Genomic DNA, 26,353 nt, shown 5'->3' on the forward strand with positions numbered 1-26,353 from the left:
GAGAGAGAGAGAGAGAGAGAGAGAGAGAGAGACTAACTGTGTCTGTGTAGAAAGTGAAGAAGGACAATGTAGTTAAAAAGTTAAAGTTAATCACCTAAGTGGAAAAATACAGGAAGCTATATGACTGTCAGCATTGTTTCTACAGAGACAACATTAGAAAAGATAAGGCTTGGGATGTTGTAGCCTCTGCTGTTGGAGCACAGTGTAAGTATGACCTTTCCGCCACTGCCAGCAAATGGGTTTTCCCATGTATCTGCTGAACTGACCATGATAGCACTGAAAAAATATGTCTGCCCCTATGTTTTGATGGTGAAGAAATACAGTTAAAGGGGCAAGTGAGCTGTTACAGTGGTTCTCAGTGCTGGTCCTCAGCACTCAGAGTCCTGCTGGTTTTCATTTAGCCATCTCGGGGACTGATTTGTGACACTGATTTTTGACAACTGGGACACCAGGTGAATGCAATTAACTGTAATTAACTAGCTGGGAGATTAGAAAACTAGCAGTACTCAGGGTCCCGAGGACCACTGATCTGTTGGATACCAATCTATGACTTATTGATCTTGATCCGCAACAACACTTATGTCTGATAGTCAATTCAATTAAAGTGCATTAAAGTAGACTAATATATGACCTTAATTGACCTCTATCAGCGACCAGTAGGAATTGCAACAACATTGATTGATTATCTCCTCCTACACGATCTTCAGCACAGTAGCACCGTCCTCCTTTGTCAAGCAGTTGGAAATGCAAGTAGGTGGGGTGTCATTGGTATTGATCAACATTTCTATCAAACCCCTGCAGATATATTAAAGTCATTATAGTGCCATGGGACAGTCAAAACCTAACTATACTAACTGAATAAGTATCAGTGTTAACTGCACTAACTGTACATGTGTGTTTTGGTGCATTAGCACAAATGTGAAGGATCCGTGCACATTTGGCCTGGGCTGTTGTGCTGAATCACTACACTAAGTGGTTGGTGATAGAGCAGCATTTTATTCAGCCGGTGGATTTAATCTGAATTACCACATTGTCTGTCTGAGGGAATATAGATTATCCTGATGCCTTTAATACCACTAGCAGCACTAGCCTACATCTGACAGATACAACTCTCTCTCTCAATCTGTGTGTGTGTGTGTGTGTGTGTGTGTGTTTCCGTAAATGGAAAACGCTGCTCATAAATTGGAAGCCAGCAGCACTGACTGAAGAAAGAGAATAGATTTGATCAGGACCAGAGGCTGGAAAGGGAGAGAAATATAAAGAGAAACTAGAGAGAGAGAGAGTTTGTGTGTGTGTGTGTGTGTGTGTGAGAGAGAGAGAGAGAGAGAGAGAGAGAGAGAGAGAGAGAGAGAGAGAGAGAGAGAGAGGGAGGGCGTCCAGGGACCTCTGCTGTTCGCGCCTCCTCGTGATGCGCTCGCGACGCACACCAAGCCGCGGGAAGGATCCAGGTCGGTGACGACCATACAAGGAGAACCGCGGACACGGACAGACGAACCCTTGGCTCTTCTCCGCGATAATTCTTGTTTGTTTGTACATCGAGTCGTGGAAAACTTGTCCTCCACGACCGACGGGGCTGTTGGTGTTGCAGTGCTCGTACACAGAGGAACGGTTATGTGATGGGTCTTGGAGCGGCGCCCGGGAGAGCTTTCCTTCGCCAGGGAAGCTGGATGATGATGAGCAGGTTTCTGCCGTCGACCGGGAAGTTTGGTTTCTACTTAAAGACGACGCTCAACGGGAAATAAAGGAGTCGACCTTTTCAAAAGGGGGATAAAATTACCTACTAGGTTGATTTGCTGCAGAATTATTCGTATTATTCGTTTTTCTGCGCTCAAATGGGGTATTAATTATGTTTGCTCGCACCTTTGGATTGTACATGTTGCCTGGCTGATCCAACGGCTGCCTCTGGATTGTGGTTCTATGCCCATATTTGGAGTTGTTTGAGTAGGCAGTTTAACAGGACGGTACACATCCAGGTCAAATGACCGTCTAATGCCCCTGCTGAGTCTGACTAGCCTTACTGTGACATGGAAAACACAGGACTCTACAGCCTCCTTTATTACTTGCTTCTCAATTCGCCCTTTATCGTTTGCGCAAATGGTAAGTTAACTCCCAAAGTTACCTGAAATGGAGAGAGAACGAAAATGGGGAATGAAATGTGTTGAAGTATAGGCTATATGGCTTTTAAATTCTGTAGTTCACGCACAAAAAAATGCCACTTGTCTGCAGGATGAAGCGGCATCTCCTGCTGGTCTAAGGTGGTCGAAACGGTTCGATATTGAAGTCCAACACTATGCTATCCTCTGACTATATATTTTCCCTTCTGGGTGAATGGATGAATAGATTGGAATGAGTGACTGGGCAAAAGAAAAAAATTGAAGTATTACACACAGGGCATGACCCAGTGCCTCAGCTGTCCAAATGTGCCCAGATCGCAGCATTACGGAGAGTCACAGGGAGGCATGGAGAATGGCTTTACAGTATTTGGTCAAAGCCTAAAGCAGATTATTGGTCACAGGTGCTCAAATGAAATCATTTGAATCTATAACTCATAGCAAGATAAAGTCTGATCATAGGTTAAACTCTGTATTCATTAGGCTTTGGTAGGTGTAGAATAACTACTTCACATGGACACATTAATTACACATTAACTACACATTCATCTTTCCTCCTGTTGTCTTGCCTCTCTCCCATTGCTCTCGTACCGAAGCTTCATTTACTGAAGTCCCCAAAGATGTAAGTGTCGGGGAGGGAGAGGATGTGGAGATGCCCTGCGCCTTCAAGGCTGTCGGTTCGGCGCCCATGTCTCTGGAGATCCAGTGGTGGTACCTGAAGGAGGCTGTGCCTAAGGAACTGCCTCCTGAACTGCAGATCAGCGCCCCGGCCAACAGAGCCAAGGTAACTGCAATACTGACACTGCCTCAGCCAAATTACACGCAACTGGGGTCACAGTGTGTGTGTGTGTGTGTGTTTGTGTGTGGGGGGAGGTGTTGTGTGTTCTCTTTGCATCTGCTCTACATGTCCTGTACATATTTGTGTACATCTCTGCACCAGAGCTGCTGCATATTTTTAAGCACATTCCTGTGCATATGTTACCTCCATCTAAAAAATTGATAATTTGAATAGCTACTGATGCACACTTGCACATCTGCACTGTAAATCTGTATTGCCAACAATCCACATTTGCACACCCTGCATGCTCTTGCTCTGTGCTGTAAATTTGTAAAGCCTGCAATCATTGTAAATCTCTCAATAGGCAACATAGAGAGAATTATTTATCTGTATTATATCTTAAATATTCAATATGTTCTATTTGTTGCATTCTTATCTATATTCTTGGCTGCAGCAGTGACCCAATTTCTCCTTAAATTTCCATTTAAGTTTCATCAATAAAAATGTAAAATATGAAAATACAAATTATAACAATAAGGAAAGCCAACCAGTGATTGGAGCTGTGGCATTAGGCAAGCCGAGGCAGTGGGTTATCTATCCAGGCCTGATGCAGTCTGACAGCTTATCATCACGTCCTCGCCATATGTGTGGCTGACCTCTTTCCTGCACCATTTGTTTGATAGGTCTTTATTAGGACGCAATGAGCAGATATGCGCAACGTAGCATGGGTATTAGTCAGGATGAGGGCGATGTCACACGCATAGTACAAAGAGCACTTGTTGGGTATCAAGACTGTTGGGGGTGATTACATCCCTCTCAGGTCCGCTGCCCAAAACGGCTATGATAGAATATTGTGGCAGGATGCAGTGGGATTCATTTTCTTTTCGGCATGACAAATCACTCTGAGCCTTTTTCAGTCGTCGGAGGAATCAGGGACAATCACATCTGCGGCATTTCCTCTGCGGTTTAAGCACATTAAAACATGCAGTGGGGGTAGAGAGAGACGGGGAAAGAGCGAGAGAGAGAGAGAGAGGGAGAGAGAGAGAGAGAGAGAGGTTATCAATGGCATCTTTGAGAACTGTACGTAACCAGCTCTGTCCAGGCTGTCAGCTTTCTCCACCAAGAGAGAAAGCAAAAGCAATTTTTATTGTTGTCACCAATGTGTGTTTTTTCCCCAATAGAAGGGTGCATTTCTTGTTGAAATAGATTAAAATTTTTGGATACATGCTATTCAGAATGTTTTCTTTTTTCAGGTTGCTACAAAGGAAGCCACAAAAATAAGCGTAAGTGTCCATTTCCCTGTTTACACAGATTTGGATTTGTATTCCTTGCTGGTGAATGCGTGCTGATTAGCAGAATGTTTTTTTCCAAATAGCAAATACAGGATTGGCATTCGATAAACAATATTGACAGAAAATGTCTTGCAGTTTTACAGTTTGAAAATACCTACCTGACTGGGGTGTGTCTCTTATGATTAAGGCACAGATTGCAATACAGTGGAATACAGCTTCCACTGTTACAGATGCCCCTGTCTTCAGGCTGAATACCACTCTTTGTCTATTGATGACATGACACCATTTAATGCCATAAATCTGCCATAAATCTCTAATGTCTGATACAGTCGACACTGTGGACCAGCTGTGTATTTCTGCCCACTGTCCCATTTTCTCCAGTCTTTTCTTTGTGGATTGTTTTTTCAAACCTGGATCATGGCATCTCCTCACACTGAGTTCACAGTGCTAAATACAGTTTTGCTGTGATAATATGTTAAGAACTGACCTGTCGGTTTGCTGAGCAGCTAATATGGGGTCATGAGTTGGTACTTTAGGGATGTGCGTATGTCTCCATCTCAGGCCATGAAAGACGAAACTGCTCTTATTGGATTGATTACTGCATACTAGAAATGTTTGTTGTGCAAGCCTCATCAATTGCCACGTTAATTCTCATCTCTCTCTCTCTCTCTCTGTCTGTCCTCATTCTTGCGGTCTGCAGACTGTGCGGGTTCAGGGCAACGCCATCTCCCACCGCCTCAGCCTGTCCAAGGTGAAGAAGGAGGACGAGGGCGTGTACGAGTGTCGCGTGTCTGACCTGTGGGCCGACGAGACTCAGGAATTTACGGTTCAGGCCACGCTGCGCGTCACGCCGGGCGACGGCATGGTGGCCGAGGAGGCGGTGTCGCACATCCAGAACCGCTGGCCGCTGAGGAACAGCAACCCGGCGCTGGGCGGCGGAGGGAGGGCGACCTCCGAGCCCGGCCAGGGGCAGGGCTTGGGCCAGGGCGGTCGAGGGGAGGCAGGAGGTCAAAGGTCAGGGCAGGGGAAACCTCGGGTGCCTCAGCAGGCCGGACCCGGCCTCCTCCCGTCCAGCACGTCCACCACCACCTCGGTGGCCAAGTCCTCGGCTTCACCGCTGCCAGGGAACGCAGCCATCCTCCGGCAGCAGCATGGAGCCGGTGAGTGAAGGTTGGAGGGATGGAAGTGTAAAAGAGCTACAGTGACCCCTAGTGGTGGTAGAGGGGAGCAGCAGTCTGAGCTTTACATGTACAGCTTATGTGCCTGCTGCGCTGCTCTGTATCTGTCTGTCTTAGTCCTCTGTCTCTGAGGAAACACGCTGCTGCTTTCTCTTTGATAACACTCTTTATTTATCATTTCCTTTTTTTTTTTCAATATGGAAGCTATTTCATACTGAGATGCACTCTAGTGATGCTCTTGGATAAACAACACCTGCCGGTGAATTTTATGTAGCCTATATACAATTTCTCCTCCTTTTGTGATCTTCTTGTGTTTTACATACATGGGCCTGAAATGATCCTGACCGGGGGATCCGGGGACTGTGTAGTTCCTACAGCATCTTCCATATGGCTCTATTTCTTCAACTTGAAATAATAACATCCTATGTATGCAGATATCCTGTTATTATCTCTAGTTCACTGAAGCGTGTCTTTCATTTGGCCATGAAGATATTATGCAAGCAGGGGAAATATGGACAGAGATATTTACGATGAAATTTATACAGCATATGTATGTGCATGTGTGTTTGTGTGTGTGTGTGTGTGTTTGTATTTGTGTTGTGTTGGAACCTTCAACATGTAAAAAAGGGAAGAGACCCCAACCCATACCCACAAATTCCTCACCAGAAACAAAATTTCTATATATATGTGCCCCAGTAGCCACTCTTCTGAACATTCTGTGCTGCTCATTCATCTACAGTGCACACTGATGTCTCCAATGAAAGCGTGTGTGACAGCATAAATATTTGTGTGCCCATACATATGTGTGTTCTCACGGGTGTATCCGTGAAAATGCGTGTGATCAGCCAGCACAGCACTCTTCATCATCTATTCATATCCTTCTGTCACACTTTTCAAATCTCTTTCAGTCAGGGAGCATTTTTGTTGACTTGTGTATGAATGTGTAACACCTATGTATTACCACCTCTGCCAGTGGGTTGGCAGATGGCAGGGAGAGGGATGGGAGCGAGGCGGGTGGGGGGTGGGGGGCTGACTTGTAATCTACCTCCCCATAGCTCTTCTCCCTGCCTCGGCGCTGTTCGATGAAGCATACTTCTGAATAATTGAATCTCATCGAAGTCTAGAGGAGCCCCTGTCAGCCCTGTTGCAGCAGTCAGTCTGTTGGACTGCATGAAAGATGCTCTGTACAATACCAGGACACACGCAAATGCCTGCCTAGCAATGTGCCGATGTATGGAGTGCCTGTGGTTTGGAGCAGCTTGCTTACAACACTTGAGTTGAGGGTTTCAGTCCCACAAGGTTTTGGCCATGTACTGGCGTTGAAGGATTGCTGTCTAGCAGTTGAAGTGGATCTCCTTTCAAAAGGCATGATGTCTGCTATGCAGTGTGCTGAAGTCTTCTGACTAATTTGAGAAGAAGAATATCAAATAAGTGTTCCCACAGCTTTGGTCGCTTATTCAAAGGCTTCTCACTGGGACGAGGGAGAGGACTTTATCAGCACTGAAGCTCCCTGCTTCTATATGTGTGTGTGTGGCATTTGATTAGAAATGTCTGCACGGATGTGTGCTTGTGTGTATGTGTGTGTGTATGTATGTGTAACTACATGAGTGTGTGTTTGCGTGAGATTAAAGTCCTGTGCCGCAGGCAGGCTCTGCATCATCTATCCAGTCTGGTCTGGTTGATCCTCGGTGGAGGCCGACCCTGCAGACTGACTGCCAGCAGACAGACCTGTGACAGGGCCAAAAGCACAGGTTCAGTGATGAACTGCAATAAATCCATACCTGCCAACATTAACATCACAGGGTCCATTACTGGACACAGTGTTGCTAACTTGGGGGAAGATTTCAACCTTTCCATCTACTTTCCAATAAGCCCATCAATTTTGCCAGTATAACCACAAACAAACCGCTGATTAACAAAGTCAAAGTAGTTCTAAAACCATGTGTCTACCGTTCGTTTATGTAACCTACATCTGTTGGTCGTATTATGGATGATTACCAATGCAGCGCATAAAACCCCTAGTTCCATTATTGGACACTCTTCCAAGCCTGAGTGCTTAATGCCTCTTATTGTGTTGTCCATTAAGCGTTCGGTACAGAGATGTTATCATTTCCCATTCTTCCACAAATATTTGTTGACAAAATGGTGATCAGCTCTAGCATTGCCCACTAATACAAGGCTTAGGAGCCAGGGAAATAGAAGTAACTGTGATTGCAAATTGCTCGTCCATCACTAGCAGATGTGCCTCTCTGATACACACCTCCAAAAAGTGTGTGTATTGTTATGTTATTCAGTGGACTGGCTGTTTGTGGGGTGCTGTAATCCAGTTTGCAGGAAAAAAAGAAATAAGCATGATAACAGACTCATTTTTGTTAACTTCTGAATATAACAAAGATTTTCCAACACAGTAGGTGAGCGCTACACCCATGCAAGCACACCTTCATGCATGAACACTCATACATATTAACTTCATGTAGCCATAGGCTTCATAGCAACCTACTGGTCTAGTTGGAGGAGGACAGAGCTGCTATGTTTGAATCATATCGTAGCGGAATGATGATTTATATGCTGAAAATCTATGTGGTTTTCTGCTTCATAGTTCTTCATAGTCCCCCCGCCCCCCCCGCCCCCGCCCCCGCTATTTCAAGCACTCATGAATACACATCAAATCTGCATCAACACAAATTCCACATGCATATAAATCAGACCGAATGCTGCATTTTTCACATAAAAAACGTATTTTAATTTCAGAAACTTAGTTGCATTGTTAAGACATCAAAATCAAAACAAACATGCAAAATGTAAATACTGAACAAATAAAATTATATTTCAAAAACAGAATGCTTTGAATAAATTATAAACTTATGAACAAGAATACACATAAAATGTAGTACTACAAAATGACACTACCATCAGGATAAAAGTGCGAATGACAAATAACAATCCAATAATATATAGCCTATATTATGCAAAATAATTTCACAAATCAGACAAGAGGTACTTGCATCTGGTGTTTGTGGGTCTGCTGAGGAAGATGATGATGGAGTATTTCAGAAGTGCTCCTGCAGAGACACAAAGTTTCTAGGTGAATGAACATATTTTATCATAATTATTACTCATATTGTAATACGTCTGAAATCCAAAACCTGTTCGTTGGTAAAATTACATTATTGACTAGTAACTGGAAGAATAGTTATCATTAGAAAATAAGCACTAGTGCCTAATTTAGTGCATTTTAAGGATTACATTTTAAAACGGCCTGCCATAGTTACTGTAGTTTAAAAATTCCCCCTTAAGTAGCTTTAAAAATACCTCTTTCATACTGTAGGACAATGTTATATAGACCTACATATTCTGTATCTGCTCGTTCCAACGCATCATTGAAGTGAGTGAAGTATTCAAACCCAAAACGGCATTTTTGTATGGCTGCGCCATTACATCAAATGGAAAGATCCAGATGTCTTGTGCATCATTTTATACATACTTCCCTGTAATTCAGCATGACATATTTGGTATATTTATATTATATTACATTATATATTATATTCTGTTTTTAGGGTGACTCCGTAACATCTGTCCAGGGACTACAGATGAAAAATAGCCTCTTGGCTAACTCTGGCGCATTTACAGCAATGTTTATTAATGTGCACTGTCCCTGTTAAATAAACCAACAAATAAATAAATAAAATAAATCAATTTGGAAACCTTGGGATCTTGAGTAGGCTGTGAAACGTGTGTTTGTAATGATAATCCTGCATGAGGGTCCTTAATCCCCCCTCCCGTTAACAACCACCGCCATAACTAAATCGTCAACCTATGGGAAACACTTACTAAATGCGAGCTGTTTGAATGATTATATACATGCCAAATTTACCAGAACACCCTATCAGTTAATAACAAAGTCTTATGTCATATTTTCATATGCGTTTTTTTGCTGATAAGTAATGCAGAAACAAATTGCCAGATGTTTGAACAGACCTTCGCCTACCGTTCTCCCCTCACGGTGCGCACAGGCGGTTGCCGTGCCGATAATTCTGACCATAAAGCGAGTATGTGGTCACATGTGGTTCAATAATACCATGATACTATAGAGCATGTTAGCTAGCCTAGCCAGCTCTGAAAACAAAATGCGTGTTCCTAGGGTTAGCAAGCTAGCTAGGTCTAGATAGCTGGCTCGTATTATAGGTAGTGAACCTACATAGCTAACGTTAGCTATCCAGTGGTTCAGGTAAGTTTACACCGATCGCTGACTGGTAGAAATACATTGCCCATAAAAACAGGTTACACGTTTAATTAATATGTCTTACTTCTGCTCTGCAAGTGTTGTTTTTCCTCTGCTTTCTTCCGTTTTCTTTTTTAATTTCCCGAAAGATACGTCCTTTTGGACGCCATAGTATCGGTGAGATACTGGAATAGCAATCTGTCCGAAGGCCATCAACAATGTAGTACGTCAATACTTGAGAATCTGATGCTGACTTTGAAATTGGTTTGCTTGTAAGGCAAAGAGCTCTCGAAAGAATAGCTGCTTTTTGATATATCTAGCATACAATAAATGCATTTTATTTTCACCATTATATGCTTATAATGTATTTGTTTTTGAACAACACATGAGGATGCTTGGTTACCAAAAGTGGCCATTTACATTCGAGGAGGACAAAAATACGATGGTGCAACGGGGCCCCCTAGCAGTCGCAGGGGCCCTATGCAGCTGCGTAGTCCGCTTATAGCAAGAAACGGCTCTGGTTCACCCAAAAAATCAGAGATGCAACAGAGAGTAGAGCGAGGTAGAGAACTGTCTGACTTCCAGGCATACCACTAGTTCAATAAATCTAATGGATAACTGCCTAGAAGGAAGAAATCCACCTTAAAACAGTTTAACACGGTTAAAAAAACAGCTATAGGTGATGTACCTTGTGTCTCTGGGCCAATTTTGCTGGTTGGTGGTGTATTTTTGTTATTCCTGCAGATAACAGGCCACATAGACAATGGACAGTGGAGATTGATAGCAGAACATTTTTCAGCAATCCAAAACATCAACAGTAAACATCAGGCTTTGGTGTCAGTCCCCCAGAATCAAAGAGTGAGGGCTTCTTTCTGGAGCCGCCATTTCGCACCAACGTTCAACAATCATACAGGGAGAAATCCATCGCAGAAGAGGCAGAGATACCAATTTCTCCCCCGGCAGTAGCCTTAACAGACCAGAATGCAATGCAGCTGCAAGATATGTTGCGTTTTTGAGTAAGGGATGAAAACCATTCTGAGAAACATAGGAAATCACATTAGTATTAGTAGACGAGGCAGGTTGAGGGAAAGTGGGTACACCAGAAAAGGTAAATTACAACACTACATCACTAAAAATCTGCTGGAATGCATTGAACATCACAAATTGATGTTATCTAACAGCGTAAGAGGATCGGAGGGTGGATTTTTCCACACACAGCTGGGAAATGCATAATAAAAAATAAAGGAGAAATGTCAGTGTTGGCATGTGGATCACAAGAATTAAATAAACCGTCAGCACCAAAAGAACTGCAGCTATTTAAGATACAGACTAGTCTTTTCTCCACAGGGTGTAAGGCATTCAAAACAACCTGAGAATGATCCAGCTCGAACATTTTTAATTGACTTGCTTCCCCTCTGGTCTCGCTACCTGACCAGCCTCTGATCCTTGTCTTCTGATTTGACGCATTTAATGAAGCATTTAAAAGCTTCTGTGGTTTAGCTATTGCATATGTTAAAATCTGAATTTCAATTTCAGCTCGGTTAATCACACACACGCACACACACACGCACACGCACACACACAATCAGCATGGTGCTTGTTTCAGACTATATCCTACATTAAATTACAAACATTGAGTCCACATTTTACATAGACCATGTTGACTTTGCAGATCATGAATGGACATAGTATCAAATGTATTGTCATCCATGAATAATTGCATCAAAGTGTTATGTTTGAACTTCTAATCTTTATTTTGAAGAGGCTAACCTACAATAACTCCATATCTACAGTGTAATGCCATCTCTAACATCTGTCATCCAACCTTACGTGCATTTTCCTTAACCAAATGATTCTGCATTAGACCTTTTATCAGATGTGCAACTGCATAGACGGGGCAAGGAAAGCAAAACATAAAACAACAAGACTGCAAGAGGCTAAAATGTCAGCCTATAATTTCATTTTGATCAGAGAGAACAAATATAGAACAGACAGTCACTGATGGTGACACATTTTGATCAGAATATCCTCAAACCAGACAATATAATTAGATAGAAGAAGTGACCAAGTGTCAGTGTGGAGTATTTTTACATCCCACTGATGCGCAGAGGCTGATCAGAGAACAATTCACTTGTGTGATCTTAATCCAGATGATCCTGCATGGTGCTCGTAACCCTCCTCAACTACATGAAGCGTATGAAGCTGCTTTTCTCGGAAATGCTGCTGGAATCGAGCTCTCCTTTTGTTAAGTGCATCATCGAACCTTTAGTAAAGACTTAAATTATTTCTCTCTCTCTGTCTCCATGTTCCTCTAGGTATTTTTCTCTCCCTTTCCCTCTTTCTCCATGTTCATGTTTTTCTTTTTTTTCATGTCTGTGTAGCTACTGTAGTTTCCTGTCCTTTCTCTGTCACACTCAGCCCCCTCTATTCCCTTAGTGTTCAACTCTCTCTCCCTTCTTTTGACTTTTATACACGTCATAAATTACTGTGACTGTGACAATGCAGCAATGAGTTGATTTGTTGTTGGACTTGATTTTGAAATGACCCTGTTTATTGGTATGATTGGTTTTTATTATGATGATCACTGACTGGAGGTCATAGTTTACCCTCCTTTTTTATTTACTACAACATCCACTGGTTGTGATACAGTAGCTTGACATCTGCAACCTAGCTTCAAAGTCAAGTCTAATAACTCAATCTCAGCTGCCCTGTCTGGGAAAATTGTTGTCTGCTATTCATGAATGAAACAAATTTAGGGATTTGGTGTTAAATGAGTGTTGCTAGATTCCAAATACCTTGCAGGCCTTGCCCAGAATTAGATTAAATGGATTGGCATTATAATTTGGTAGCATGCGGCCAGCGCAGGTTCAAATCCAAAAGTACACCTGCTTAATATGGGTGAGGTGTGTGCTGATATTTTCACATTTCAGTCCTTCAGTGGACTGTCAGCCAGTCAGGCCACCGGTGTCTGTTTCACACTAAATCAAATACAGTTAAGTGGCTCGCTGACACTTTTACATTGACAGAGGAACCCAGAGGAATCCATCTTGGGCAATTTTTCCCTGTTTCCTTTAAGTTGATCTCCTCTACGCAGTTGACAACAGATGAAGGTTAAAAAGCAGCGTGGCAGAATTGAAAGATTGCCTCGCTCTCTCTCTCTGCTCTGCCGCCTTATCCACAGTAATAACAGCCAATGGCAGAGGGGAGAGAGAGAACAAGTGTGTGTGTGTGTGTTGTGAGCAGGGGGAGGGGATGGGGGCTCAGAAACGCAGGCATCTGTCACTTTTCTGCAATGTCATCTGACTGAGTGGCAGAAACAATTAATATGGGAGGGGAGGACGGCGGCAGCGGCAGGCAGGGGGAGGGGGGAGATAAGCTGTCAGGTGTCTCAAATTGCCTCTCATATTTTCATTTTTCATCTGTATTTTGGTGGCCTTGCCTCAGTAACAGATAAACCTGCCCTCCCTCTCCATCGCTGTCTCGCTCTTCACTCTTCCTTCTCTCCCAGCTTTGCCGTCAGATGCCAGATATGGACGAGGTTTCGAGCAGCGGTCATTGATTCTGAAGCTACTGAGATCAATTGTGACGTTTCTAAGGACCATACTACCTTTTTTGGCATGTAGCACTGAGAGCCATCTTAGTTGGTCAAGTTGAATTTAAAGGAAAAATCCACCCTCAGACACTCTTTACACTGTTATATATAATCATGCAATGCATTATTTTGTGATGAGGTGTTGTAATTTACTGTTTTGTTGCACCCACTTTCCCTCAAAATGCCTCATCTGCTTCTACTGCAGTTAGCGATTTCCTGCGTTTCCCAGAATCCCTTTCAACAACCCCCGGAGAAGGGGCTTGAGTGCATTCAGCTGTGGGTTATATGTGGAGAGAGCGATAGTAATAGCGATAGTAACAACAAGAAAGTTTTTTTTTACACTCGAGAAAAAGAAAGCCCTCACTCAAAAGAAAAACATGCCTTGTGGTTGCATTGCATTCTGGTCTATTGAAGCTGTCAGTGGAGAAGTTGGTCTCTCTGCCTCTTCAACGATGGATTTCTCCCTGTATGATTGTTGAATGTTGTGCAAAATGGCGGCATTGAGGGACTGAAAAATGTTCTGCTATCAAACTCCATTGTAGCAGCACTGGAAAGGTCTCGATGTCACAGCACCAAACAACAAAACAGACCCAGAAATGCAAGGAACATCACCAATAGCTGTTTTTTAACAGTACTGAAGTGTTTTCAGATAAATCTTTCCTTTATTGGGATAAAGTAGTAACACATTATCAAAAATGGTAGTGTACACCAACTTTTTTTTATGATTTTTTAGGCATTTTATGCTTTATTTGATAGAGACAGCGTGAGAGAGAGACAGGAAGGTATGGGAGAGAGAGAGGGGAGGACATGAGCCTGAGCCTTATGGTACGCGCTCTACTCAGCGAGCCACCGGGGCTCCCTGTGTACACCGACTTGAGTATTCTGAGGAAAAGAAAGTCATGGTGGGTGCACATTTTCTCCGTAGACATCACAGCAGCATCACAACACATAAACAGAGAGTCAGCATTCATAGGTAAAACAGTTAAATAAAATGGACCGGGATGAAAATCTCCTTAAAGGAACTGACAGGCCGCTGTAATGCTGCAGTAAAATGCTGTGTGACTGATGAGCTCTGCCTTTGGGAGAGAACACGAAGAGGGAATAGAATAAGACAGACGCAGAATATGCACCTATACCCAGAATGCAACAAGGCAATGGTGCTGGCCACCATAGCTGACCTTGGCATCCCTTTGCAAAATCTGTTTGTCACTGGCCTGACAGCTGTTCCAATCCCTCATCTACACGGGCTCTGTGTGTGTGTGTGTGTGTGTGTGTGTGTTTCTGTGGGTGCATGCAGGGTGTGTGTGTTGTTTTCCTTTTTAAATCTCATAGGGTTTCCTTTTTTGCATAAGTCTGAATTCATGTGTTTCATGGGTGGACATGGAAGGAGCATGCTGATGTAAATACTGACAGTGTTAGTCTGGTTACTGTGAGTAATATACTCTGCTAAGAAGCTGCTGAAGCTCTTCAAATGTTACTGTGTCCTCAGCGGATTCAGTAAGAATTGCTAGGTAACCAAACTATCTACTGTGTGTGTGTGTGTGTGTGTGAGAGAGAGAGAGAGAGAGAGAGAGAGAGAGAGAGACCCTCTGCCTGTCAGCCTTTCCATTTTCCATTATTTACCTGTTTTTTATACTGGTTTCAGAAATTTCTTAGGCCAAGGATTTTATTCCACATAAACTTCTCTTTCCCCGTCTCACTTTGCTTTCGAACTGGAATCATGTTGAGCAGTCAGTACAGTATCTCTGCCTTTCAACTCCCACAACCAGGTCCTCACTATTATGCTGTTAGGGCCTGTGTTTTACCTATTTACTTTACTCACTCCAAATAATTTATCTATACGTCCTATGTGAAAGTGGCCCATTTCAGTCGCAACACTATTTTGATTCCATTGCATTCCATTGATGCTATGCAGACACTATATGCTTTGATGCTATCTTGATGCTATTTCGATGCTATTTCAAAGCTATTTTGATGCTATTTTCAAATTTTTAGCCCCATGACAGGCGAGGCTCTATCGACTGCATTGTCTGCTGGTCGGTCACATTTACAGTGCTGGATTTCCATACAGTAATAATGTTCAGTATTTATACAAATTAATAATGTAAACAGATAAGATAAACGGAGCACTCCTTGTTTCTTACATTAAACAATATATTCAGCTATTATTTTTTGCTGTGAAGAGTGTAAAGAGCATTCTACCCCTCTTTTAACAATGATGTCTCTGTTTTACACATCTTTTTTCAAATCAATCCCCTTTGGAAACTTGAGTCTTGTCACTGCCTGTAATTTACCAGTCTAAAACATGGCACCACATATTACAGCAAAGTAGAGAAGGGGCGCCCCGGTGGCTCAACCGGTTGAGTGTGAACCATCAATGCTAAGTCCTATTTGCACCAGCATGAGTTTGAATCCTGCATGTCATCGTGGGATTAAGACGTGAGCTTTAACTAAATAGCTAGGGTCAATAAGAGCAAAACAAGATGCACCTCAAGTTAAAACGTACAGTCTGACACTTGCAGCTTATCAGAAAATTACGATCAAGGCCAGGATTTTATCAGCAGGTGACGACATGAGGAGGGCTGCGAGACACTGTGCCTCTTGGCGGCCAAATAGAGAATAGTTGAATTCCAGTTATTTGAGACTTGATTGATGTCACTGAGGCGGGGCTTCACAGACCAGTCACTACTCCAGTTACAACCCAGTGACAAGTTACTTTTTCTCAGCAGATCTAAAGATTCTTTGAGCAACAACCTGAACTGTAGCTGTCTCAGTAGAATTGCTATGATATGACACATTGGTTATGGTCCACTTTGCCTTTGAAGATCAGGGAATTATTCTATAATGTCATTTTTGTTTGGCATTCTCAAATTTAGCACAAAAGTATTTTAGATGTGACATTATGCACAGCTGTTGACAACTTATCACAGTTGAATAAAAACATTTTCTTGCACAAATAATACAACTTTTCAGAATGTCATGAGACATATGTTGGAGAAATCAATGGAAACCTGGTTCACATCAAGCAAAATGACAAGCTTAGTAGCCTTTCATTTTCTCAGAATATAATTATGTTATTCAAGAGAAAAATGGCTGAGAGAGGGAGGAATGGCAACATGAGTTGCCTTTTTTCTTCTCTGAATATATTTAAATTTGAAAGAGAGAGAAATGTTGTGAGCCACGTGATCCGGCATCTACTAATTAAAGTGCTTGTCCAATGAATAAGATGCGATCACGCAAGCATGTGTGTTCATATGTGTGTGTGTGTGTGTGTGTGTGTGTGTGAATATGCATGCATGTATGTGTCAAACTGCCACTTCACTGTGTGCTGCACAGCAAATTAGACTCTTCAGAGGTAAGTGTGTGCTCACTGCTCAGTCTCTGTTCTGTTTTACCTGCATATCTTTTAGCTAATACTCTCTAAGCCATGTCTGTTCTCCCAGATTATCCCATAATTTAGTTGTTTATCTTTCAGAAAAATTGGTTGAAAATCATGGTACCTAAAGCGCTTAAATCCATATCCCGAGCAGTCTCTTTTAAGATTTGTTTTACCTTTATGTGCTAAAAATGCACCCAGATGGGAACATTTTATTTGTTTTCCTCTGAGTCCTGTATTGTATTTTTCGAGAGGTAATTTTGCTTATATTGAATATATTGAATCAGGAAAGAGATTCAGAAATCAATTTAATACCACTGGTGAATACACAGTAGAGGCTGGCAGCTCATGAAGCACATTGAAAAATGAAAATGCAACAAAGTAACAGGTTAAAATAAACAGCAAGATTCTTGTTTTTCTTGATTTTGGTGACATTGTTGGTGATAAGCAGTCATTGCTTCGGTGTTTTGCACTCAGTATGGCCCAATATATTGTGATAATAAAGACACTCAGTGTACACTGCAGCATTCTATATTTCTTATATTCATTCTAAACAAACCCCTGTTGTTGCGTCTGTAAACAGAAAACCCATCGCTTCCTGTGCTGCAGATTCTTCCTGGGAAAGAGATTAAAGCTTTCATTAACTGGCTACAGGTTGAATATGGTATCAATTTGCAAAAGAGAGTAGCAAAACAGACATTTATTTATGTGAAAAAGTTGCGGATTACTTTAAAGAGTAATTCTGCACCTAGTATGAGCTTCTCTTTGCCCACTGTGCGATTTAATAAAATGCAAGACATTGGGCATGAAAGGGAACGGGATGGCGTGTATATGGGCATGTGCACGCACTTATAGGCTGAGTGGCAATATTTTTGCCAAATGATGTATCTTAGGACAATTGTCCTTGAACATGGCTGCATTTAAATTGAACACCAGCTGTTCATTTTAACCACTGGAGGGCAAACTGAGCCAGGTTTAGTGAGATAAATATGGCTCCGGCACATTCAAATGTTGACAATATAACTGCCGTTGTATTTCAAAACTACGTAGTACAAAATAGTCAAGTCAAGTCAAGGCATGTTTATTTATATAGCCTTTCATCTCAGGCATATCTCAAAGGGCTTAACATGCCATCATATACATCATATACATACTACATCATATACATACAATATATACAAATGCCAGTTTACAACTCAAAAAAGTGTTACAGTATGGAATTATTCTTTTAGATTTATTCCTATCAGTTGTACTTTGGTGCTATCCACCAAATATTTACTGCTTGCTTTGGAGAAGTGAGGGTGACATCATCTACATTGCAGACTATATGATCATAGATACACCAATACATTGACACTTGTCCTGTACCGTTTTATTGGACCAAACAAGACCAACAGATCTAAAATTTGAAGGTACCGTCAAACTTTAGGGTGGTGCTGGATGCTTTGTGCTATCAGTCACTGTGATTGTTTCTGAGAACAGCGTCTTTGATGAACTTCCAGGAGAAGGGATTATGCTTTGGGTTTGGCTCATGACTGTGTTTGCTAACTGTCAATGTTAATGTGGATGGTGACTATAACAATCATAATGATCAGGATGAGGATTTAGCTACACACGAGTAGAGAGGTTTTATCTATTACAGGATATTAAGTGGGTTTTGCTTGATCTCTTTTTGTGAAAGCCAGCTCAACTTTGTTTGATATTCCACCAAAGAGAAAATAGTTTGGGCGTTGTTGGATACATATTGCTTTTAATACTCTGGGCTGAGAGCTTCCTATTCTGCCTCTTTCTCTCCTATACAATGATTCACCTTTGCATGTTACCTCCTGCCCTCTCAGGCTGCCAAGAGTCAGAATGAAAAGAAAGAAAGAAAGACAGTAAAAGGAGGGAAGAAAGAAAAAAATAAAACCTGCCACTAGAATAGGAATGTCAGACAAGGTCTGTCCTGTTGCTTGGCCTCTTCTTGACTCCTCCAACCATCTACCATCCATCAGGGAAAGGAGAAAGGGGATAGCTCTGTGCAGGAGAAATGAATTAAGACAGGGGAGAAGGAATTCACCTCTGTCCCTGCTGTCTCCATTTCTTTGTCTGTCTGTTAGCCATTATAGAGCAGCTGGCCTTGCTGGGAGGCTCTAGTGTGTCATGTGTTTCCATATTTCACATTCGTTCAGTTCAGTCTTGTCAGATTGTGGCGTGGCTGACTTGTGTCAGTCGGGGATAGTGGGAAAATGCATGTCCAAGAAAAACTGGATTTCAGAGGAGTGATCCACTTGGGGACATTTTTGACAAATGGATTTTTTTACCACAGCACAGCCGACACAGTACTGCGCTCTTCAAGAGCCAGTCAGAAGAAGTCAGTCAGCTAGAAGTGAGACACTTCACTCCTCTGCTGTACACTATCAAACTAGATCACTCCTCTATAGCTGCACACTATCAAACTACATCACTCTTCTAGTAGTAGTTATTACTTTATTTCTTTTTCCCTCCCCTTTCCCCCAGTTACCCATCCAAGAGGCATTTTGCAGCTTCCCAGGCCGTCATTGTGAATAAGAATTTGTTCTTAATTTACTTGCCTGGTTAAATAGATGTTAAATAAATAAAAAATAAAATCATGCAGGCTAAACTGCTAATTTTATATTTTTCTGCTGGATGAATAGGACAGAGTCCAGTATCAGCTTCCATGGAAAAAAGCAATACTGACATTTTCAGTGTCAGAGAATATTTACATATAAGTGCACGTGTTGCTGCAAGCCTAGAGTTATTATTCTTTTTGCCAGTAAACTTCTGCACACTGACTATTTTGGAAGGTAATTTTATAATCTTGTTAATCTATAATACATCTATAATCCAAACTGCACTGTGAACCATAGAGTCTAGTCAAGTAGCTGAAGTCCCAGTTTGGATTTCTGGATTTCTAATGCACTATAGATGGCTTGTCATCAGCTTCCATTGTCCCCAATACAACAGAAATCATTCATATCAATAAGGCATTGATGATCCATTGAGGGCCTAGGAAGCCCTCTCCTCTCTTCATAGCAACAAGCAGACATGGACAAGAGAATGCAATAATAAAATACATGAAATGAAACATGCATGCTTAATTACCGTAGGTCTATTTTCATGTTACAGTTGACTCAAGCTCATCATAAAATACAGTAGATAAATGTAAATAAAAACTAATGTTACAATTGTTTTCCCTGGTCTGTACAGGCTCCTTATTGTGTTAGAAAAGTGAAAATCACAGATGCACCTTTGTCACTTTTTCTATAGTTAATAGTATAGAACTGTTAAAACTGGTCAGTGGAATTAATTTTGTTCCCCAAGCTAGATATAGAAAATGTTTTAGATTTTGGTTATCATTTGTGTCTGCCTCAGTTCTATTGAGCTAGGTCTGCACATTCTGTACAGTCTGACTCTTGTAGGAGGGAAGGTGTGACACATCAAATCTAATAGCAAGGTCCTGTTCCTAAACAGCTCTAAATGTGTTTTATCTGGAAAACCTGTGAAAAACATGTTTTTACAGTCCCCGTGGAATCTTGAAAGGAGGAACTGCTTGTCTTGAAGCCGTGTAATTGATTCTTCTTGAACACTGATGGTCAGGTTGTTCCTCCAGTGGCAGGAGGGGGAGTGGAGGGGCTGTCTCTTAACTGTAACTGCAAAGTACAAAAAAAAAAGGAGACTGAAGTTTTTAAAGGGCACGGTTAAAACCTTTCCAACTTATGTTCTGACTCATACAGTATGCTCTCCAGGTTTTGGGAGAGTGACACGTGTTGATGTTTCGTCTCCATAATCTTTTTACTTGAGATATGGAATGAGTTTTAAGTGCAGATTGACAAATTTGTTCCCTTTTTAGATTGCTAATAGTATTTATACAGATTACAGTTATATTCAATACATTTCCCATATGTAGCCAAAAATTCATTATGTGCAATGATTTGAAAGTGTCATTGTGTCATTGTTAGGTTCCCTCCACAGATTTTGTATCTGAGGATTCAGCTTCGACAATGTTTGTCTCACTTATTCTGAGGAAGAATGGAGATCATGGTAGGGATGAAAAATAGTTATCAATCCAATTTGTAACTCATCGTGCTTCTGTTACAGAGCAGATAATACCCTCATCGTCAAATTTTGATGACTCAGATCCGAGAGCACATGTTTCCCATTTGCCCCAACCATGTATTCCATCAATTGATCTAAAGTATTCATCTAAAGTACATTACCTCAATGTGTCCTCATCTTGCCTTCTTCACAAGCAGCAGTGGTTGCATCACTGGAAAGCGTAGCAAGGGTATTGAATGGCATATATCAAAACAGTGTCAAATACAATTGGGGAATAAAATTCACTGGATCAATACTCTAATACTCAAGCTACCAACAATAAGAACACAAACAATAGCTTACCTTCTGGACTTTACTATGCTTTCAGTCAAGGTAAATAAAGTTGGCACACCCCCTGCCTTCAAGTTTCAGCAGGCGAGCAGGGTTTTCATGAACAACTCCTTAGTAAAGTGATCTGAACATACTTTTTGCTTTCCTTAAAGAGTATCTAAACCCCAAACCCAAATCCGTGTAAAGCCTGAATGGTAAAAAGCATGCTACTGAAATGACCATCTGCTATTGGCTGATCTTTGGTGCCAGGTGATGTCATCTTATATAGAGTACAGCAGGTGGTGATATCACCTGGCACCAAAGATCAGCCAATAGCAGATGGTCATTTCAGTAGCATGCTTAACTTAGCGTAACTTAGCGTAACTAAACCCCAAAGTCTGACATCTAATGGTAAAATTAGATGTCAGGCTTTGGGGTTTAGTTACACTAGCCTGTTAACATGACAGCATATATTAGGCTACTACTACTACTACACATAACTTATTTAAGACATCATTGAGGAGGGTTCTTGCTCAGCAGACCGGACTTCTATTTGAAGCAGTTAGTAGAGCTCCGCCCTCTTTATTCCCTCCCAAGAAGGGGAAGGAGGGGAGCCTAGGCAGCCATTATTGTGTCCGGGCAGGCCCCCAGTTGCAGATGATATCTCCCTCCTTAAGTCAGTCTTGCGTCTGGTGGGTTGATTCAAGTGGCCTCTACCCTTCCAGACTTGGCCTTGGTGTCTTGTGGGGCCAGCAAGCCTTAGTAGCGTCTGGCACCCGGGCTTAGGGTGACAGCGGCTACTACGTCTGGCGGTGCCTGCCAACCCAGAGGTTTATAAATAGTATTTATTTGTAAATTGTTTGTGTTTCTCATACCTAGTTCGGCATCCACTCAAGCACTTTTGTTGGTAGGGAAGTGTAAGCACTTTGTTACTGTAACGTTAGAGTTCTACTACCAGCGTGGGTGTGTGTGTGTGTGTGTGTGTGTGTGTGTGTTTTTATGAGAAATGAAGACTGTCCTCAGTACGGACTGCTCTTACGTGCTTCCGTGGTCAAACACCAACCATGACTAGCCTGAAACCAGCCATCTTATACACTTCACTTCTCATTGAGAAGGAGATTTCTTTTTCAAGACCTGAGAACACAAAATCATAGAAAATGTGACATAATTGAGGGGGGCAAGAACTTATGTTTTTATGGGTCAACATCATGTTTATATGTGGATGATATAAACATGATGGCTTTATCATTATGACAGCTGGTCAAATTCAGAATTTAAAGGTGCCATATGTAGCATTTTAACATCAATAAAACATTACCACTTTCATTTTGAAACATAGGTATAATTACTGTAAACAAACAAAACCATCACTGAAGATTGGCAGCCTCTACCAGCCTCCACACCACATGTTGCATTGTGTGTAACCAGGTTGGTTATGGAGGGAAATCAGATGAATTGCTTTACAGCACAAAGGGTATTGCTTTACGGCACAAAATAGGAAGAGGGTTAAAATGATACATGGAGCACCATTAAATGGAAAAGCAGATACTGACATGGTTAATGTAATTAACAAGATAAATGTGATGTGAAATGTGTTCTAACTGTCCTCTCTTTCCTTCCCTCATACTCTTCCTCTGTCTCTACCTTTCTCTCCCTCTGTCTCATCCATCCAGGTTGTGGCGTGATGAGCACCATGGACCCTCTCCTTTTCATCACTCTCCTCTTCCTGCATAAGCTCCTCCCCTTCCTGTTGGCCCACTGAAGAGACTTCAACCAAACTGACCTGCAACGCTCTCACTTTACGTACCAAACAAAAACCAAGCAACAGTCAGTCAGTACCGACCAAGGGAAATAGGATCATATTAAATAGATGTATACCGTTGCGACACGTCACCGCAGTGAGTGAAATGCAATGCAAACAAAAAGGAAGGAGAGGAAGTCAGGGGACAATGAACGAGAAGAAAGACTGAATAAAAAGGCGGAGAACGACGCTCCTCGGACTTAACGGACTGAAACGAGAGGAGCGGAGCGAAATACATGACTGGGAACGTGATGTGGAGAGGAGGAATCTGCTGTTTGTGAATAGGAGCGTCACTACTGATCCACACACAGCCTATACAGTGTGGCCACATGAAGCGCTGCCTCTACTCCGCATAGCATCTGCTTCACGCATGGCCCTCCTTTCTGAATTCTAAAGCAGATATCACCTTCCTAGTTTCACTTTCACATTTCTTTTACAGCATTTCCACTGTGATATCTGCTCATATGACGACACGCACCATTTAAATGGCCCTGCTGCCTTTGATTTGAGCATAATCTGTTCCATTTGTTTTATGGAAGATATCTGGTCTTCATGGTTTTTTTTTTTGGTTTTTTTTAAATATGGGGGTTTGGTTTGCATGAGCTGTTAAGCGTTTACATTATTTACAGTAGCCATGTTGTTCAGCATCCACGTCAGTCCCAAACCAGCCATCTACATGTTACCGAGCCACCCTCCATCCAGACAGTGTGTGAGTCTAATGTATGTTCTGTCCACCCCCCTACCTACACACACGCACCCACACGCCCGCTCGTACACACACACACACACACATATGCACATACACATACACACACACACACACACACACACACACACACACACGCACACACTTCTGTTCTAAAAGATGTGTTCCATGATGTAAACAACAAATAATAAGCTGATATATTTTGATTAAGATAAGGCACACCTTACCATTGTTGTTGTTAGTCACCTCCAATAATGTTTATTTTTATTAAAGATATGGTGATCAAAGTGAGACATTCATTTATATGAGACAAAAAATGAACTTATTGGTATCTTGCCAACAGCAGTTGAAATGAAGGTTGTTGTTTTTGTAATAAAAGATAGATTTGAAAGGTGTCACATGTGAACGGCTTTCTTTTGCCATGGAGCTTTATTCAAAATAGGATGAGGAAAATACAGGGAACAAGCGACATCATTTTCCTCTTCTCTGGACGTGATTATCACCAACCACAGTCTGGGAACCTTTTTCTTTAGTAGCAGACTACCGTATTTCCTCTAATATTGGCCCGGGCCTTTATTTACCTCAACTGCACAGGCTACCAGGCCTTTATTGGAAGCAAGTTTATATTAGAGACAGGCCTTTATTTCTAATTCCCTCTGTTTGATAAGTATATTTGCTCATATTTTAGTACGAAGCCTCCGTGTTTTCTGATCTGCTTCTGTTTGGGTTCGTTAGGTAGCCGTTTTTTTGTTACTGCAATGCATTATGATAATTACGGTAATCGACGGCTGCATGCTCCAGAGACTTCCGCTAGGAGTTTACTGGTATCCACCGTTGTTTTTAGCTGCGACCAGCAGCTCTATAGCTCGCTCTGTCGGTCGGTCGGTTGGTTGGTTGGTCCACAAAAATTTCCCCATTTTGGCGGCCTATAGCCGCACAGTACGTGGTTGCAGTTATTGCAAATTCACGCTTGTTTCCTTTGTTTTTTTCCCCGGCCTGTATTTGGGGCCGGCCTTTATTTGTTCGTGTCGACCACGGCCCCGGCCATTATCGGAGACCCGGCTTTTAATTGACTACCGCCCACTATTAGAGGAAATACGGTAGTCACAGTCAACGCTGGCTACATTTCCATGCAGGGAGAATTCCCTTATTAACCCAGTTACTCCACTAACCTGGTTAACTCATACTGTGAGAAACTCGGTGAGGATGCCTGGCTTACTCCAATATTAAACTGGTTACTGTGGCATGGAAACATCTTACTCCTTTCATTTTTAGTTTTCACCATCTGTCAAACTCAGACTCACACAGCATTATGGGTATTTTGATTCAACTATTGCACAGTCAAAGAGGGAGGAGGAATATAATGTTAACTGGATTATTCATGGTAACAGGGAGACTCCATCACAGGATATCAAAGGGTCATGGAAACAGATTAACCTGAATGAGACCTTAAGCAGAGAATGGACAATAGACTGAAACAGCCAGTGACGAGGCTGATTTTGCTGAGATTGGAGCACCTTCTTTCTGAACTGATCAGTCATGGGTAGGCTAACGTGTGTTGATCTGGTTCAACTTCGAATGATTAGTCAGTACATCGTCTACCACTGCGCAAATTTAAATTACTGACGAACCAATAAACTAATAACCATGAAGCTCCAGCTTTGAGCAGAATAGTGTTGGCGTAAATTGATAGAACAAATCCTTCCTTTCCAACATACCGGATCCCTTCTTGCTAGACCTGTCTCTAATACAGCGAGTCACTTTTCATTAATTTTCCTTCTTTTTTCTAGTGCTAGTAAACTCTTTTTTCCTTGTCATGGGTTAGATTTTTGGAACAACGCTTCCACCCAGCACTGCTAATCCATCTGATAGATCGGGTGGTGATGAGGTGAGTAATGACATATCAGACTTACATGAAGAGCTTGCATGCAGTGTGTGTGTGTGTGTGTGTGTGTGTGTGTGTGTGTGTGTGTGTGTGTGTGTGTGTGTGTGTGTGTGTGTGTGTGTGTGTGTGAATGAGTGAGCCTGCATGTATCTCTGTGATGGCACCACAGTCTCTGCGTGTTTCTCCTAGGTTGTTGACCATTAGTGTAGTTATAAGGAGGTTAAACTGGCAGGCAGTGGTACTACAGTGAGATGCATCCCTCTGTTCAGAGGGTCACAGAAGCCATTTCTTTGCTTCTAAGCAGATGCATTCAACTGCAACGGCATCTTTCTGAAAGACTGGGAACACATCATTCTCGGGAAGAGCACTGGCATGTTAAACTTGTCTAACCAACCACAAACAAGAAAGAAAAATGGAAAAATGAGCACTGAGCACTTTTTGGTGTCAGCAGTAAGATGTAGACAGCTGGGGCCAACTCCCATGGCTCTATAGCTGTCCAACATGGTTTCTGCTTCATGGAATTCACAAATAATGGGCTACCTCATTACTACTTATTACTCCTATTGCGTGTAGGAGTTTGGCTGTGGACTGAATTTCACTGTAAAATGTGTTATTTTATACATTGTTACAGTTGTAATCCACTCTTTTTTTAAAATTTTGTCTCCATCTTTGTCGCTCAGCGCTCATTGCTGTGGTGTTTCTTCACCTGTCAATCAAACAGTGAGTCCAGTACTGTGGCGTCTTTTTCCTTGGATTCTGTGTTGATGCAGTTTGAGTTTCTCTTTTCTTTGTCTGTTCAGCCATGGTGGCTATCACTGCTCATGCTAACCAGTTCTTCTTCTGTTTATTCCAAACAAACCAGAAAAACATAAAACGCATCACTTTCTATGCGTCACAGGATTTTTCCCAGGAAAGCGCTACCAGACTCCAAATATAAAAGCTTTCATGAACTGGATATAGGTTGAATCACTGCCATGTTACATCAATTGGTGATATAGAATAGAAAAAATTCATTTATTTAGATAAAAATGTCACCGAGTACAT

General features: G+C 41.9%; 1 protein-coding gene across 2 annotated transcripts; it reads left to right on the forward strand.

Annotated features, from left to right (window-relative positions):
* Positions 1 to 1,494: 1,494 nt before the first annotated feature.
* Positions 1,495 to 23,739, forward strand: vstm2b (V-set and transmembrane domain containing 2B). 2 transcript variants are annotated; one of them, XM_071539664.1, is made up of 5 exons: positions 1,495 to 2,097; positions 2,708 to 2,895; positions 4,143 to 4,172; positions 4,882 to 5,341; positions 22,591 to 23,739. In XM_071539664.1, exons 1-5 carry the CDS (start codon positions 2,025 to 2,027, stop codon positions 22,677 to 22,679), a joined length of 840 nt encoding a protein of 279 aa, XP_071395765.1. In that variant the 5' UTR covers positions 1,495 to 2,024; the 3' UTR covers positions 22,680 to 23,739. The 2 variants fall into 2 exon arrangements, with proteins under 2 accessions (XP_071395765.1, XP_071395766.1); XM_071539665.1 differs by lacking the exon at positions 1,495 to 2,097 and having other exon boundaries at positions 2,715 to 2,895.
* The last annotated feature ends 2,614 nt before the right edge of the window (positions 23,740 to 26,353 follow it).

The sequence above is a fragment of the Centroberyx affinis genome, unplaced genomic scaffold, assembly GCF_046629955.1.
Source record: "Centroberyx affinis isolate AG114_WGS23_722 - 3 ecotype Tasmania unplaced genomic scaffold, CSIRO-AGI_Caff_v1 ptg003483l_1, whole genome shotgun sequence".
In the NCBI taxonomy this organism is placed as follows: Eukaryota; Metazoa; Chordata; class Actinopteri; order Beryciformes; family Berycidae; genus Centroberyx; species Centroberyx affinis.